Source organism: Ctenopharyngodon idella, chromosome 11 (genome assembly GCF_019924925.1).
Source record: "Ctenopharyngodon idella isolate HZGC_01 chromosome 11, HZGC01, whole genome shotgun sequence".
NCBI lineage: Eukaryota > Metazoa > Chordata > Actinopteri > Cypriniformes > Xenocyprididae > Ctenopharyngodon > Ctenopharyngodon idella.
The window spans coordinates 20,269,882-20,284,086 of NC_067230.1; the positions used below are offsets into that span (position 1 = coordinate 20,269,882).

The 14,205-nt window shown below is 35.7% G+C and overlaps 2 protein-coding genes across 2 annotated transcripts; both read left to right on the forward strand.

Moving 5' to 3' along the window:
• Positions 1–793: 793 nt before the first annotated feature.
• rnpep (arginyl aminopeptidase (aminopeptidase B)) lies at positions 794–8,029 on the forward strand. The gene is given in 12 exon segments (XM_051911776.1): positions 794–1,312; positions 1,978–2,118; positions 3,082–3,233; positions 3,497–3,613; positions 4,394–4,629; positions 4,700–4,813; positions 4,909–5,021; positions 6,885–6,993; positions 7,117–7,341; positions 7,426–7,440; positions 7,443–7,567; positions 7,689–8,029. Coding segments are annotated over 12 exon segments (1,872 nt in total). The 5' UTR covers positions 794–934; the 3' UTR covers positions 7,836–8,029.
• A 267-nt stretch (positions 8,030–8,296) lies between these two features.
• On the forward strand, positions 8,297–13,999 carry LOC127522156 (NADH-cytochrome b5 reductase 3). Its single transcript, XM_051911788.1, has 9 exons — positions 8,297–8,465; positions 8,894–9,040; positions 9,129–9,201; positions 10,841–10,947; positions 11,027–11,156; positions 11,247–11,330; positions 11,410–11,495; positions 11,689–11,788; positions 13,238–13,999. Exons 1-9 carry the CDS (start codon positions 8,451–8,453, stop codon positions 13,408–13,410), a joined length of 915 nt encoding a protein of 304 aa, XP_051767748.1. The 5' UTR covers positions 8,297–8,450; the 3' UTR covers positions 13,411–13,999.
• The last annotated feature ends 206 nt before the right edge of the window (positions 14,000–14,205 follow it).

Consider the following 14,205-nt stretch of genomic DNA (forward strand, 5'->3'; position numbering starts at 1 on the left):
ACACAATATATAACAATACAATATATAGGGTATGATTTTACCCCAAAATCCAACATTTTGACACAAAATGATAACTGCAAAACAGTTTCTCTGCCTGGAGTCCAGCTGTTTCTGTGAATTGCAGCGATCCATTTTCTTCTTTTTTTTCTGTATCTTTCAGCAGTCTGTAAAAATATACCTCAGATTTTGTGTCAAAGCTATTTGTACAGTCAATCGCAAAGCTCTTTCTCGTTTTGGATGCGTTTTTTGCGGCATTCACGCTGAAAACCAATGCTGCCACTCAGTGGGCGTAACCGCAGTCATAATGAGCGGTGAAAAAAGTAACAGTTGCCACGTGACATAAACGGGCAGCAGCTGTCACGTGACAACTGTTACTTTTTTCACCGCTCAATTGGATGAGCCTATCGCAGTGATTACTGGATTATCACTTATTACTAAATTATGAATTTTGAACGTTTTATAGAGATTGATGGGGAGAATTGTGAGATGCCAATCCTTGGAACTAATGCATTTAAAATACTGTACACTAGTGTAAAAATGTTTCCATAAAGACAAAACGTACTGAGATTTGAATGTGGCTCAAAAGAGAATTCGACTGTTTAAGCCCTCGTGCTTCCATTTAAAAAAGACGGTTTTGTCTCACATGAATAACAGATTATAGTTGTTAACTACTAGCATTTCAGTATGTTTGGATGAAATGACGCCAGCAAGATTTTTACGATTTATTTTATTGGTCACCTGTCATGTCTTCATGACAATCAACACTGCGCTAAAATAACGCAGGCAAGTGCTTTGTAAATCCAGTTCACATGCTGTACTTATCAGTCTTCGGCGCGCGGATTGTTTTACCACAGTTCACTTGTCATTTCTGAGTGAGAAAACAGATTGACCGGTGTTGCTGTAGCCGTTAGATCGACTGATTGCCTGTAGGACAATGGATAAAACATTTACGCTGTATTCAGACAAAGCCGAAGATGTCGCTACCTCCTCTAGTTTCCGCCAATTTAAAATAGATCATTTTCATCTCGATCTTAAAGTGGATTTTGAACAGAAAACCATTTCAGGCACCGAAACAATACAGTTGCAGTGCATTCAGGATAGTAAGAGTGAGTTACAGCTAGATATTCATCCAACACTGTCCGTGCATGAAATCACATTCAGTCGTAATGCGCGTGACTGGACCAGAACCGAATTTCTGATTCAGGACTTCACCAGTTATGGATCCACACTCGTCGTGAGGTTTCCCACGCCTTTCAACTCAGAAGACAAACTTCAGCTTGCAATCAAATATACAGCTTCTGATGGACCAGGGGTAAGCAAGCAAAACTGCTTTTAATCATTTTTTGTTCGTAATAATTTCCATTTTGACAGTTCATGACAACCTGAGCTTCAGTGGTCAAAACTGAAACTTGTTCACTTGTCATGAGACCTAGAAGGAAGAATACTTTGGTTTCTCTTTCTGAACCCAGCCTTTAGTCACTTGAGGACTTCAGGTGGTAAATTTTATTAATTTATTGTACAAGCAAGCAAGCATATGCATCACTATGGTAGCTTGTTTCCCCCATGGAATAAAAACAAATAAACAGGTATTTTTTATCTCGCAATTCTGAGTTTCTCACGATTCTGAGAAAAAATAAGTCAGAATTGTGAGTTGTAAACTCGGAATTGTGAGATTTAAACATGCAATGGCAAGAAAAAAACTTCAGAATTGCGAGACATACTTTCAACTGCAAGAAAAAAGTCAGAATTGAGATAAAAAATTACAATTACTTTTTTTAAGTTTATATCTCGCAATTCTGAGTTTATATCTCACGATTCTGAGGGGGAAAAAACCTGAATTGTGAGATAAAATCACAGCTGCAAGGAAAAAAGTCAGAATTTTGAGATAAAAAGTTAAAAGTGAGTTTATATCACAATTCTGAGAAAGTCAGAATTTTTTTATTCCGTGGCGGAAACAAGCTTCATACTTCTCTGTAGATGTCATGGCTGGACCCAGTGCAGACGGCTGAGAAGACACTTCCATTCTTGTACACATCTGGGTTCCCTGTCCTGAACCGCAGCCTGTTTCCCGGCTTCCATACTCCCATGACAAAGAGCACTTACTCGGCTGTTGTGCAGGTAATGTCTCACCAAACGCATGTATCTTCTTTTTAGGTGTGTTGGCTGGAACCAGAGCAGACTGCGGGAAAGCTCAAGCCTTATGTTTTTACTCAAGGCCAGGCTGTTCTCAATCGCTCCTTCTTCCCTTGCTTTGATACTCCAGCAGTCAAGAGCACCTACTCAGCAGCAGTTCAGGTGAGGCCATTGGGCCGGTCGAATGTACGGATGTAAAGAGGAATCAGGATATAATGATTGAATTGCAAAAATTGGGTTCTTATTTTTTTATTTATAATTTTTTATGCATGTTTTTGCGTGGCATAAAACAATGATATAATACACTTCACCATTTTTTAAAAAAGAAATTATTAGTTTTATTCATAAAGGATGCATTAAGTTGATCAAAAGTGACTGTAAATAAATTTTATAATTTACAAAAGATTTCTATTTCAAATAAATTAACTTTATATTGATAAAAAAAATCCTGAAAATGGTTTCCACAAAAATACTCTTTTTAACAATCAGAAATGTTTCCTGTGCATCAAATCAGCATATTAGAGTGATTTCTGAAGGATCATGTGACACTGGAAGACTGGAGTAATGATGCTGAAAATTCAGCTTTGCCATAATAGGAATACATTTTAAAATAGTTATTATAAATTGTAGGAATATTTCACAATATTACTGTTTTTACTGTATTTTTTAGTAAAATAAATGCAGCTTTTGGTGAGGATATAATCTTTCAAAAACATCTTACCGACTCCAAACTTTTGTATGATTAATATAAAATGATACACCTACTGGACAAAAGCATCTTCTTTAGTGTATGTAGGTTCTCAAGGGAAAAGAAAAGCACAAGAATAATCAGATCTGGCTTTTCTGTAGCCTACATTATAAGGCTCAGAGTTTATTTCTTATCATTGCCCTTTGAACTGTCTCATAAACACAGTAGCTTCTTACTTTGATGGTCCTCCTTCTTATCAGGTGCCTGATGGCTTCACAGCAGTTATGAGCGCTAGTAAATGGGAGCAGAGGAAAGCAGACAGCGCTTTCCTGTTCACTATGGAGCATCCCATTCCCGCTTACCTGGTAGCACTGGCAGTAGGGGACCTGCAGTCTGCAGAGGTGGGACCCAGGTAAAAACATCCCAAATCCTTTACCACAAAGGGCTCATATCACAAGGAATAAAGTCCTTATTGCTCTTCTGAGATAAGAGTTCATTGTGCTATAAAAACATACTGTAACTTTCTCCCCCCAAAAAACATTTATTTAAACTAAACTAAAATGTTTTTGGTGCAAAAATACTTCATTAACATTATAAGTAGACCCTATTATAAAGTAAACATTTAAATAATAATAATGATTATTGTAAAAATAAACTATTTAATACCATTTTCAGGACGCGTGTTTGGACCGAGCCTTGTTTACTGCAGGCAGCCAAGCAAGAGTATGACAATGTGATCGAAGAGTTCCTGTCTGTGGGAGAGAAACTGTTTGGACCCTATGTTTGGGGAAGGTGGGAGACGCTTTTTTGGACACCTTCCTAACAGAGTGGTGCAGGAATGACGTATTTTTGTAGGCTAACCCAGAAGTTAGCATCACCCTGGAAAAAATAGGATTTTTCCAGTGGCTTTTGGATTATTGCAGAAAATAAGGTCTAACAAAAGCTTATGATTCTTACACGTTTTCTTCATTGTGATAATCTTCACAAATACAACTTTTTGAAGCGTAAATACAATCGACAGAAGTCGAAAGCTAGCTTTAAACGAACTACACCATGGTCACATGACTTCTATGTCACCATCACTAATCTTCCAACAACTTTCAGTCTTTGTTTAAAAAACATTTTCCCTGAAAGTATGAGTTATAATAGTTTGCAAGAGCGTGATTGTAAACACAACGAGGCTGTGAAAGCGGACATTACCTGTTCGGCTGATGACGTTTACCTTTTGTAGTCCCATTTATCCACTTGTTATCCACAACTGCCATTTACAAGAAAAGCAAAAGCTTTACAAAAATCACAAGAGAGGATTACTGATGTATTTTATATTGTAGAATAAGATTGAGCTTGTGTTCATCACAGACTTTATTTTAAGCATTTAATCAAAAACCCATTCAAAAAACCCATTGACTTCAGGACAGTGGAAACGGAAGTGCTAAAATGCTAAGGTTTTGGCCTACAAAAATACATCACATTCTGACAGATCTAAAGTGGCTTTATACAATCTGAAGAGAGCCTTTATTAAGTAAACTATATTACAATAGATGTGTGTCTTTATTTGTTGTATTTGTCTAGATATGATGTGCTGTTCATGCCTCCATCCTTCCCTTTCGGTGGGATGGAGAACCCCTGCCTGACCTTTGTCACGCCCTGTCTGCTGGCCGGCGATCGCTCTCTTGCTGATGTCATTGTACACGAGATCTGCCACAGCTGGTTTGGGAACCTCGTCACCAACGCCACCTGGGGTGATTTTTGGCTGAACGAGGGCTTCACGATGTACGCTCAACGAAGAGTTTGCAGGGAGCTGTATGGTATGCTTCACATTTCTTTACCCTTAACTGAAGTGTTTCAGTCCATTACAAGGTGCCATTTCATTCGCAGGAGAGGCTTATACATGTCTGGAGGCGGCGACTGGTAAAGCTCTTCTACGTCAGCACATGGACAACACTGGAGAGGACCATCCTCTCAATAAACTACGGGTTAAGATCGAACCAGGTACTGTAGGTCACCACTAGTTTGTTTATTTAATTTGATGTTGTAAGCAGAATAAGGATAGCAGTCTCACACTACTTTGTGTCTTTTCTACACAGGTGTCGATCCTGATGATACCTATAATGAAACGCCCTATGAGAAAGGCTTCTGCTTTGTTTCCTACCTGGCCCACCTCACAGGAGATCAGTCACGCTTTGACGCATTCCTCAAGGTTACCGGAACAATAAGCCTACAGAAACTGTTCTTAATAAATAATCATAATAAATAAATAATATACGCTACTGTTCGAAAGTTTGGGTTCAGTAACATTTTTAAATGTTAAGTCTCTTATGCTCACCAAGGCTGCATTTTTTGGATCAAAAATACAGTAAAAACAATTATTGTGAATTATTATTATTACAATATAAAATAACTTTTTAATATTTTTAAAATGTAATTTATTCCTTTAATGGCAAACCTGAATTATCAGCAGCCAGTCTTCAGCGTATTGTTATTTTATTTATATATTTTAGTTTTTGTTCATATTTTGAATTAGCTTTTATTTTTTATATTTTCAGTTTAATTTTGGTAATTTTGACATTTCTATTAGTTTTTGTCTTTTTAAATATTTCTATTTAGGTTTATTTATTTATTTCAGATTTAGTTTTTGTTAGTTTTTATTTATTACCAGTTATTTTAGTGCTTCAACAAGGAAAGCATTTCTAATTTTCATTTTGTCGAAGTTCATCAGCTAATATTTATATTTTATTTTATTACAGCTTTATTTCAATTAACAAAAATATTTTAATAGTTTTAGTTACGATAGAAATCAAATGAAGGATCATTAATCATTTGGTGCTCAAGAAATATTTCTTATTAAAAATGTTGAAAACAGTTGTGCTGCTTAATATTTTTGTGGAAACCATGATAATTTTTTTTTCTGGATTCTCTGATTAATATAAAGAAGTAGAAATAGATTTTTTTTTAACACTGTTAACAATCTTTTTATTTAATGTGTCCTTGCTGTAAAAAGTAGTAATTTCTTTTTAAAAAAATCTTACTGACCCCAAACTATATATGAATGAAAATATGTAAATATCCTCCTGAGACCCAGAAAAACAAAAAGTTTTTTGAATTTAGTATTTTTTCACGTCATTATATTGTTTAGAGCATAAGAAACAAATAAAAAAATAACATTTTTGAAAAATTATATTTTATTCATATGTTATGTCCTCTGAAGTGGACATCAGGACTAAGTTGTTTAAAAAATAACATGACATGAAATGACATGTATAGGCAAAAACAATGGGATTTTTTTTTAATCACCAATCAATATTTAGGCTTCAGGATTGTTTTTAACCAAACTTTGTATAAAGATGATTCTCAACTATGTTATGAAAGATATAATGGAATTAATTGATATACCATTTTACTTTATGCAATATGTGGGTAAAATAGTCATACATGGGTTTTCCCATTCAATACAATGTATCTACACGCTGTATCTAATTTGCATATTAATGTGTTACATGCAAAGAAAAAAGAAGTGTAATAATGGGAGTAATAATTAGCAACATTTTCATAATAATATCTAATAATTAATAGGAATATTGATATATAATTTCTTTCCCTATTCACTTGTTGTGTCTCCTAAAATGCCTGATAATCATGATTTAAGTCCTGGTGTCCTCTACAGAGGTCCTGTATGAAATCAATGTCCTGTTTCGTAACAGAAAGTCATATTTTGATTTTAAACCCCATAACATTTTCCTGAGACGTTGATTTGTAACAAACAATTTGAAAATTAATCCGATTTAAATGATAATTACAAAATATCATCATATTTCCATAAGAGTGCTAATTTTCATTTTCAGTCATATTTAAAGACCAAGAAGTTGTTATCATGGCGAAACCTGGCGAAATTTGGTATCTCTGCAAAGCCCTGAATGTGCTCTTTACAGGACATCCAGACTTAAAACTGTGACATGTATGATGTCAGAGAAAATCACTAAAATATAATGTCCACTTCAGAGGACACAATTCTATTCCTGGGTCCCAGGACAATATGATAAAACAGCAATTGTGTCTCTTCAAGGCTTATGTGGAAAAGTTCAAGTTCAGAAGTGTGTTGGCGGAGGATGCACTGGAGTTCTACCTGGAGTATTTCCCAGACCTGAAAGAGAAGAATGTCCACAAAATTGAGGGTGTGGAAAAATACCATTAGTAGCATTTCTTTGTTATAAAATCACAAAGGATAGTCTGAATTTATACTGTTTGTCCAGACGGCGTTTTGTCATCAGCTTTTATCTTCTCATTTGCTTTGTTAGGTCTGGATTTTGACAGCTGGCTCAATGTGCCTGGTTGGCCTCCATATGTCCCTGATCTCTCTGCTGGTCAGACACTGATGAAACCAGCAGAGCTGTTAGCTGAAATGTGGGTTAACCATAACCTGGACTTGGAAACCATCAGCCAAACTGATATAAAACCATGGAAGACCTACCAAACTGTCTACTTCCTGGACAAGATCCTTGAGAAGTCACCCCTTCCAGATGGTGCAAATAACTCATTGTGTTTTTGGATAACTTTTAAGTATTTTAAGTAGCTTGTAAAATAAATAAGCATTCCCATATTAACAGGTAACATAAAGAAGCTAGAGAGTGCTACTCGCATATTACTGAGTCCAACAATGCCGAGCTGAAGTTGCGATGGGCCCAGATTATTGCGAAGAACCAGCATAAACCAGGATTCCAACATATTCGCAATTTCCTCACGAGCCAGGTTAGAATCTGTACATTTTTATAATTCATTCAGCTCTTTGGACTAATAAACAGATCAATTGTATGAACAGAGATAGATTTAGCTTATTTTAAAAGGTTGATTTTTCATGTTTTGCTTACAGGGGAAACAGAAGTACACACTACCTGTTTATCGGGCCCTTTGGAATGGATCAGAAGAGACAAAGGCTCTGGCGACGGAGATATTTTCAGAGACCTCGAATCAGCTTCACATCAATGTCCGCAATTATGTTAAAAAGATAATAGCTTGAGCATAAATTAATGTATAAGGGAAACCAATGTACGCAAGGCCCCTGGTATCTTAAAACCTCAAAAGGATCCTGTTATCTTAAAATTATGGTGCTTTGAGCACATAATCCGTATTAATTTTTCAGGAAATTGCTTGCACTTTTTTGAATTTGTGAATTTTATATATACATTTCATGAATAAAGTACCTCAAATTTCTGGGCATTGAATTACTTCCACTTTCTTACATTTTAAATTGTTTTACATTTTTATAAACAAATAAATTACATTTCTAGACGAAAAAAAAAATTGAAGGACATTTATTATTTTCAAACATATTTAATTTTTATAAATAAACTGATGTAAATTTCTGGACAAATGGAGATTTGAGGACTTTTATCTGATTTTATGTGTTTCCGGCTGCTGAGTGAGTCGCCGACAACAGATAATGTTGTAATGAGGATGGGTTTACGCAGAACGGGATGCGTAAGAAACTTTTTGCTATGCGCAATAACTGCGCAGCGTTGTTTGCCTCCAACACCGAGCTCTCCGCCTGCGTATTCATGGGTGTGTCGACTAATGTTTAGTCTGCAGGTTTGTTCTGACTGAATCTCCTTGTAGAAGAAGATCATCACTCGTCATGAGTTACTTCATGGTAAGGTTCGGATAAGTATATTAAAGATTAATTACTGCTCTTTACTATCATTTAGATGACAAACGTCGTGTCAGGTTACTGCTTTGGAATGCCACCAAGTTTGTTTAGCATAACATTGCTGCTTATCAGCACACAGCATATTGACTAGTCATGCCACACAACTGAAGATGTGCTATTCAGTCGTTTGCATTTAAATTACAGTTTGGTCCAGCAGGAAACAATCAGCAGACAGTTCGTCTAGAAATAGGATACCAAAGCAGAAACGTCAGAGTTTATTCTAGGAAAATACAGATGATTCATTGATGCATTTGAAACAGTTACACACTTATGTTGTATAACGCGAATAAAACCAATGAATGCATTTTAGCTGTTATTTATAATTGATTATTTTCTGTTACCTTGTTAATATGCACTAATCTGTATTTTAGTCCACTACAGTAGCAGTGACAGTCGGAGTGGTGCTGGTCTCAACAGCGGGTGTGCTGGGTTATTATTACTTGAACAGGAAAAGGAAACCACAGATTACCCTGATTGATCCCTCTGAAAAATACAAATTGAGACTGGTAGACAAAGAGGTATTTGCCCTGTCTCTATTTCCATGTGATACAATTTATATATACAAGACCCTGTTGACAAAATAAAACATTTATTCTCTTCCTACAGATCATAAGTCATGATACCCGCAGATTTCGGTTCGCCCTGCCTAGCCCAGAACATGTTTTGGGATTACCAGTAGGTAAGAAGTCTTTAATAGGACTCTGGTATTGACCGTGCGTGGGTGGTAGGTCGGTTGTTTCTCTGCTGCATGCTGAAATCCCACACCTGTCCTATCATGTAGACTGTGTTGAGCTGCTTTGGATAAGAACTGTGTGTTAAATGATAAATGAGTTTAGGACTGCACTAAATACAGGTTTAAATGGGGTACAAGAATTAGCGGGATCCGGTTAGAAACACAAACAATGCCGCAAAGGACCACCTGCTCGCATATCAATCAACTTTTGCATTAAACAGGGTTTTCTTCAATATTCCAGGTGTTAAAGGGTTAGTTCACCCAAAAATGAAAATAATATCATTTATTACTCACCCTCATGCCTGTTCCACACCCGTAAGATCTTCGAAACGCAAATTAAGATATTTTTGTTGAAATCCGATGGCTCAGTGAGGCCTGCATAGCCAGCAATGACATTTCCTCTCTCAAGATCCATTAATGTACTAAAAACATATTTAAATCAGTTCATGTGAGTACAGTGGTTCAATATTAATATTATAAAGCGACGAGAATATTTTTGGTGCGCCAAAAAAACAAAATAACGACTTATATAGTGATGGCCGATTTCAAAACACTGCTTCATGAAGCTTCGGAGCGTTATGAATCAGCGATTCGGAGCGCCAAAGTCACGTGATTTCAGCAGTTTGGCGGTTTGACACGCGATCCAAATCATGATTCGACACGCTGATTCATAACGCTCCGAAGTGAAGTGACGAGAATGCTTTTTGCACGCAAAAACAAAACAAAAATAACGACTTTATTCAACAATTTCTTCTCTTGCCGTTCTGATGTAGAACCCGGAAGCGCTGCACTGTGTTTACTACATGAACAACGTAGGAGGCTGACATGGAAGAGAAGAAATTGTTGAATAAAGTCATTATTTTTGTTTTGTTTCATTTTTTCCACACAAAAAGTATTCTTGTCGCTTCACAAAATTAAGGTTGTACCACTGAAGTCACATGAACTATTTTAACGAAGTCTTTCTACCTTTATGGGCCTTGAAAGTGGTCAGACAGCTCTCGGATTTCATCTTAATTTGTGTTCTGAAGCTGAACGAAGGTCTTACGTGTTTGGAACGACATGAGCAGGGTTGCCAGGTTTTCACAACATAACCCGCCCAATTGCTACTCAAAACTAGCCCAAAACTAGCCCAATTGATTTTCAGGGGGGGGGTCTCATGGTAAAAAATTGCGTTCCGGGGGGGTAAAATCTGCGTATTTGACGGGGTTCCCCTAGTAAAATTTGCACTACATGGGCTAAATATCATGTTATTTGGAGTTGCTTCAATCCGCGGACATGAAAAACAACCTGCGGCAACAGTGTAAAAGTAGCCCAATTCCACGGGAAAACCACAGACTTGGCAACACTGGACATGAGGGTGAGTAATTAATGATGGAAATTTTATTTTTGGGTGAACTAACCCTTTAATAAAAACTAACCCTTTTTTTAAAGAAATTAAAACTTTCATTCAGCAAGGATGCATTAAATTGATCAAAAGGGACAGTACAGACATTTATAATGTTACAAAAGGTTTCTATTTCAAATAAATGCTGTTCTTTTCAACTTTATATTCATCAAATATTTCTCCCTGTCTTTCTGTCTCAAGGCAAGCATGTTTATCTCTCTGCCAGGATTGATGGGAATTTGATTGTGCGTCCTTACACACCAGTGTCCAGTGATGATGACAAAGGATTCGTTGACCTAGTTGTGAAGGTTCTCTTTGTCTATATTTCTTGTAAAACCCTTTGGGGTTTTAAATATTATTATAGAGCTGACACATTTTACTCTGCAGATTTATTTTAAGAATGTGCACCCAAAGTTCCCCGAAGGGGGAAAGATGTCCCAGTACCTGGAGAGTTTGAGGATCGGAGATGTGATTGACTTCAGAGGACCAGGAGGTTTGCTGGAGTACAAGGGGGAAGGTCTGACAGCATATTTACTATCAATATTTGACCTGAATTTAGATGGATGTATTTACAGTCACACCTTACACCTACATCTCCACCCAACAGGTCGGTTCGCTATACAGGCCGATAAGAAGGCCCCTGCCGAGACCAAGACCGTTAAAACATTGGGTCTTATCTCTGGAGGAACAGGTAAAATGTCTTTCTCCTCGTTTCTAGTCATAATGAAGCCGTATGATCACTAAAATCATTTGTCCTCCTCCCTGTGTAGGCATTACACCAATGTTGCAGCTGATTCGTGACATCATCAAGAACCCAAGTGACACGACTACATGCAGCCTGCTGTTTGCCAACCAGGTTGTGATATAATTAAAGGAATAGTTCTGAATTTATAATGACAGAATTTTCATTTTTGGGTGGACTATCTCTTTAAGAGTATGATGGAATGTTTTGTTTGAAAACAAAATACAACATAAAAAATTATGTTCAAAGAGATTAAACTGCTAAGCAAGTATAAACTGAATCTGTTTACCTCTCATCTGCCTTCCAGACTGAGAAGGACATTCTGCTGAAGGATGAGCTGGAGGAGATTCAGGCGAGGCATCCAGATTGCTTCAAACTCTGGTTCACGGTGGACAGAGCTCCTGAAGGTATAAGACTTTATACATGACCTACAAGATGGTAAAGCTTGATTTACAGTACAATTCAAATGTTTGGGGTCGGTAAGTTTTTTTTATTTTTTTTTATATGTTTCTGAAAGAAGTCTCATGATCACCAAAGCATTTATTTGATTAAAAAAACAGTAATATTGTGAAATCTTATTACAATTTAAAGTAACTGTTTTCTATTTTATTCAGTTTTAAAATCTGTTTAAACATTTTTTTATTATCAATGTTGAAAACAGTTAATATTTTTGTGGAAATCGTTTTTTTTTTTTTTTTTTTTATTCTTCAAAAGAACAGCATTTGAAATAGAAATCTTTTTTAACAGTAAATGTATTTACTGTCACTTTTGATCAATTTAACGCTGAATAAAAGTACATTTCTTTTAAAAAAATATCTTACTGACTCCAAACTTTTAAACGGTAGAGTACAGTATGTGGGTCTATGACATGATTTTGTTTTGTCTGGACCTATGAACTTATTTACAAATACATTAAAAATTCGGTTTATACATACAATGACTTGAATAAACTACCTTCTATGGATATGTTTTTAATTTCTCAATTAAAATTAATTTTGAGGTTTCATTTGGGTCATAAAGTCAAAAATGTGAGGGTGCTACAACTGTCCTGATAAAGTAATAGATATATATATATCCTATATATCCTAATTATTGTTAATATGTAATTCATTTTTCCAGGAGCTCATTGCTTCTACCTTCAATTAAATTGCTAACAGTGATTGTAAATTAATTGCCTAAATTATTACATTATTAGCTAACTGCATTCTCTAAATTGTAATGTTGACATGCATTCTCTGTAAAGCTGCTTTGAAACGATATGTATTGTGAAAAGCGCTATACAAATAAATGTGAATTGAATTGAATAGATATTTATGGCAAGGCAAAAGGTTCAGCTTGTACAATGTCATGTGGCGCGACTCAGACAAAAACGCAATAATATTTATGAATTAATAATTTATAATATTTGTACCAAAAAACTAAATAACAATTTAGTATATTTATATTTAAAAAAAATATTATTTGTAAATAGTGTACACTCACATATATTCAGTGTGCAAGGAGAATGTTACTATATTGTACTTTATGGTTACACCACATGACATTTTAAATTCTTTAAATTTACAATTAAAATTTATTTATAAATAATGTACACTCACATGCATTCAGTTTAAGGAGAATATGGTATTACATTTTATTTTATGGTTACACCACATGACATTTTAAATTCTTTAAATTTACAATTAAGATTTCTTTATAATGATATAAAAGTTTTTCAAACCATATGAAACCAACGTGAACACAAAAAGTAAAATTTTTAAGAACATGGAATGTATTTTAGACTATATTTTTCATATATTATTTATTTATCAAATATGGTCTTCCTTTGAAGTGTACCTGTATTTACTTGTCTGCAGATTGGGAGTACAGTCAGGGCTTCATCAGTGCTGAGATGATTCAGGAGCACCTGCCTCCACCCAGTGATGACTCTATGATCCTCATGTGCGGTCCACCTCCCATGATCCAGTTTGCCTGTAATCCCAACCTGGACAAACTCGGCTACCGGCAGAGCCAACGCTTTGTCTATTAAACCGTTCTCGACGTTCAAGGCCCAGACCACTAAATACTCCAAAGATACAGACACTGAGTTGCACACAATTGTGTTTAAGCAAATATGACAAATCTGCTCAAATACCCTGTTATGGACAATATATAATACATATTAAATGCTTAAATGCTAGTCTGTCCAGGGGTAATTGATTCTTCATATTAAAAGCCCTTAATTATATCACATGATACAACGATCTGCTGTCTCCTCAGGCTTTATATTCACCATTATGGTTTGATGTGCTCTAAAAGCTCACGATAAGACGCTGAAACAACGAAAAAGCCCCAATCTAATGCACTTGAAAAGGCACCAGTGTGTTAAGACACCTGCTTGCTGAATTTAATGCTGAATATTATATTTATGTGCCTATGTGACTGGCATTCATATGTGGTGTATGTGCACATTGTTACGAGATGCATTTGCTGTCACTGAAGTCTTTTTGTATGCATGCTGCACTCCATTATGTTTATCTGTTAACCTTGTTTGAATTTAAAAAGCAATGCAATTATTTATACAAAATGCACTAAAGGAACACAACTAAGAAATGCTTATTAAAGTGTTTTCACTGGCATCTTTTGTTTTTAATTTCTTCTCCCCCAACATTACATGGCAAAATCTGAGGATTTTTTTTTTTTTTAATGTTTTGGTTGTGGGATGCTCGCTTGTGCATTGACTGAGATTATAAAGACTGACAAGGATGAGGATTTGGGATTATAGGAGATTGGCAGCTAAGGCCAGCTGGTTTAACACAAAAATTCTCCATCTCCGTTTTTTATC

Excerpts from the sequence above, each read along its gene's own strand:
- LOC127522156 (XM_051911788.1), top strand. Across the intron at positions 9,041-9,128 it reads TGAGACTGGTAGACAAAGAG|ATCATAAGTCATGATACCCG; the intron begins GTATTTGCCCTG and ends CTCTTCCTACAG. Across the intron at positions 11,496-11,688 it reads GCCTGCTGTTTGCCAACCAG|ACTGAGAAGGACATTCTGCT; the intron begins GTTGTGATATAA and ends TCTGCCTTCCAG.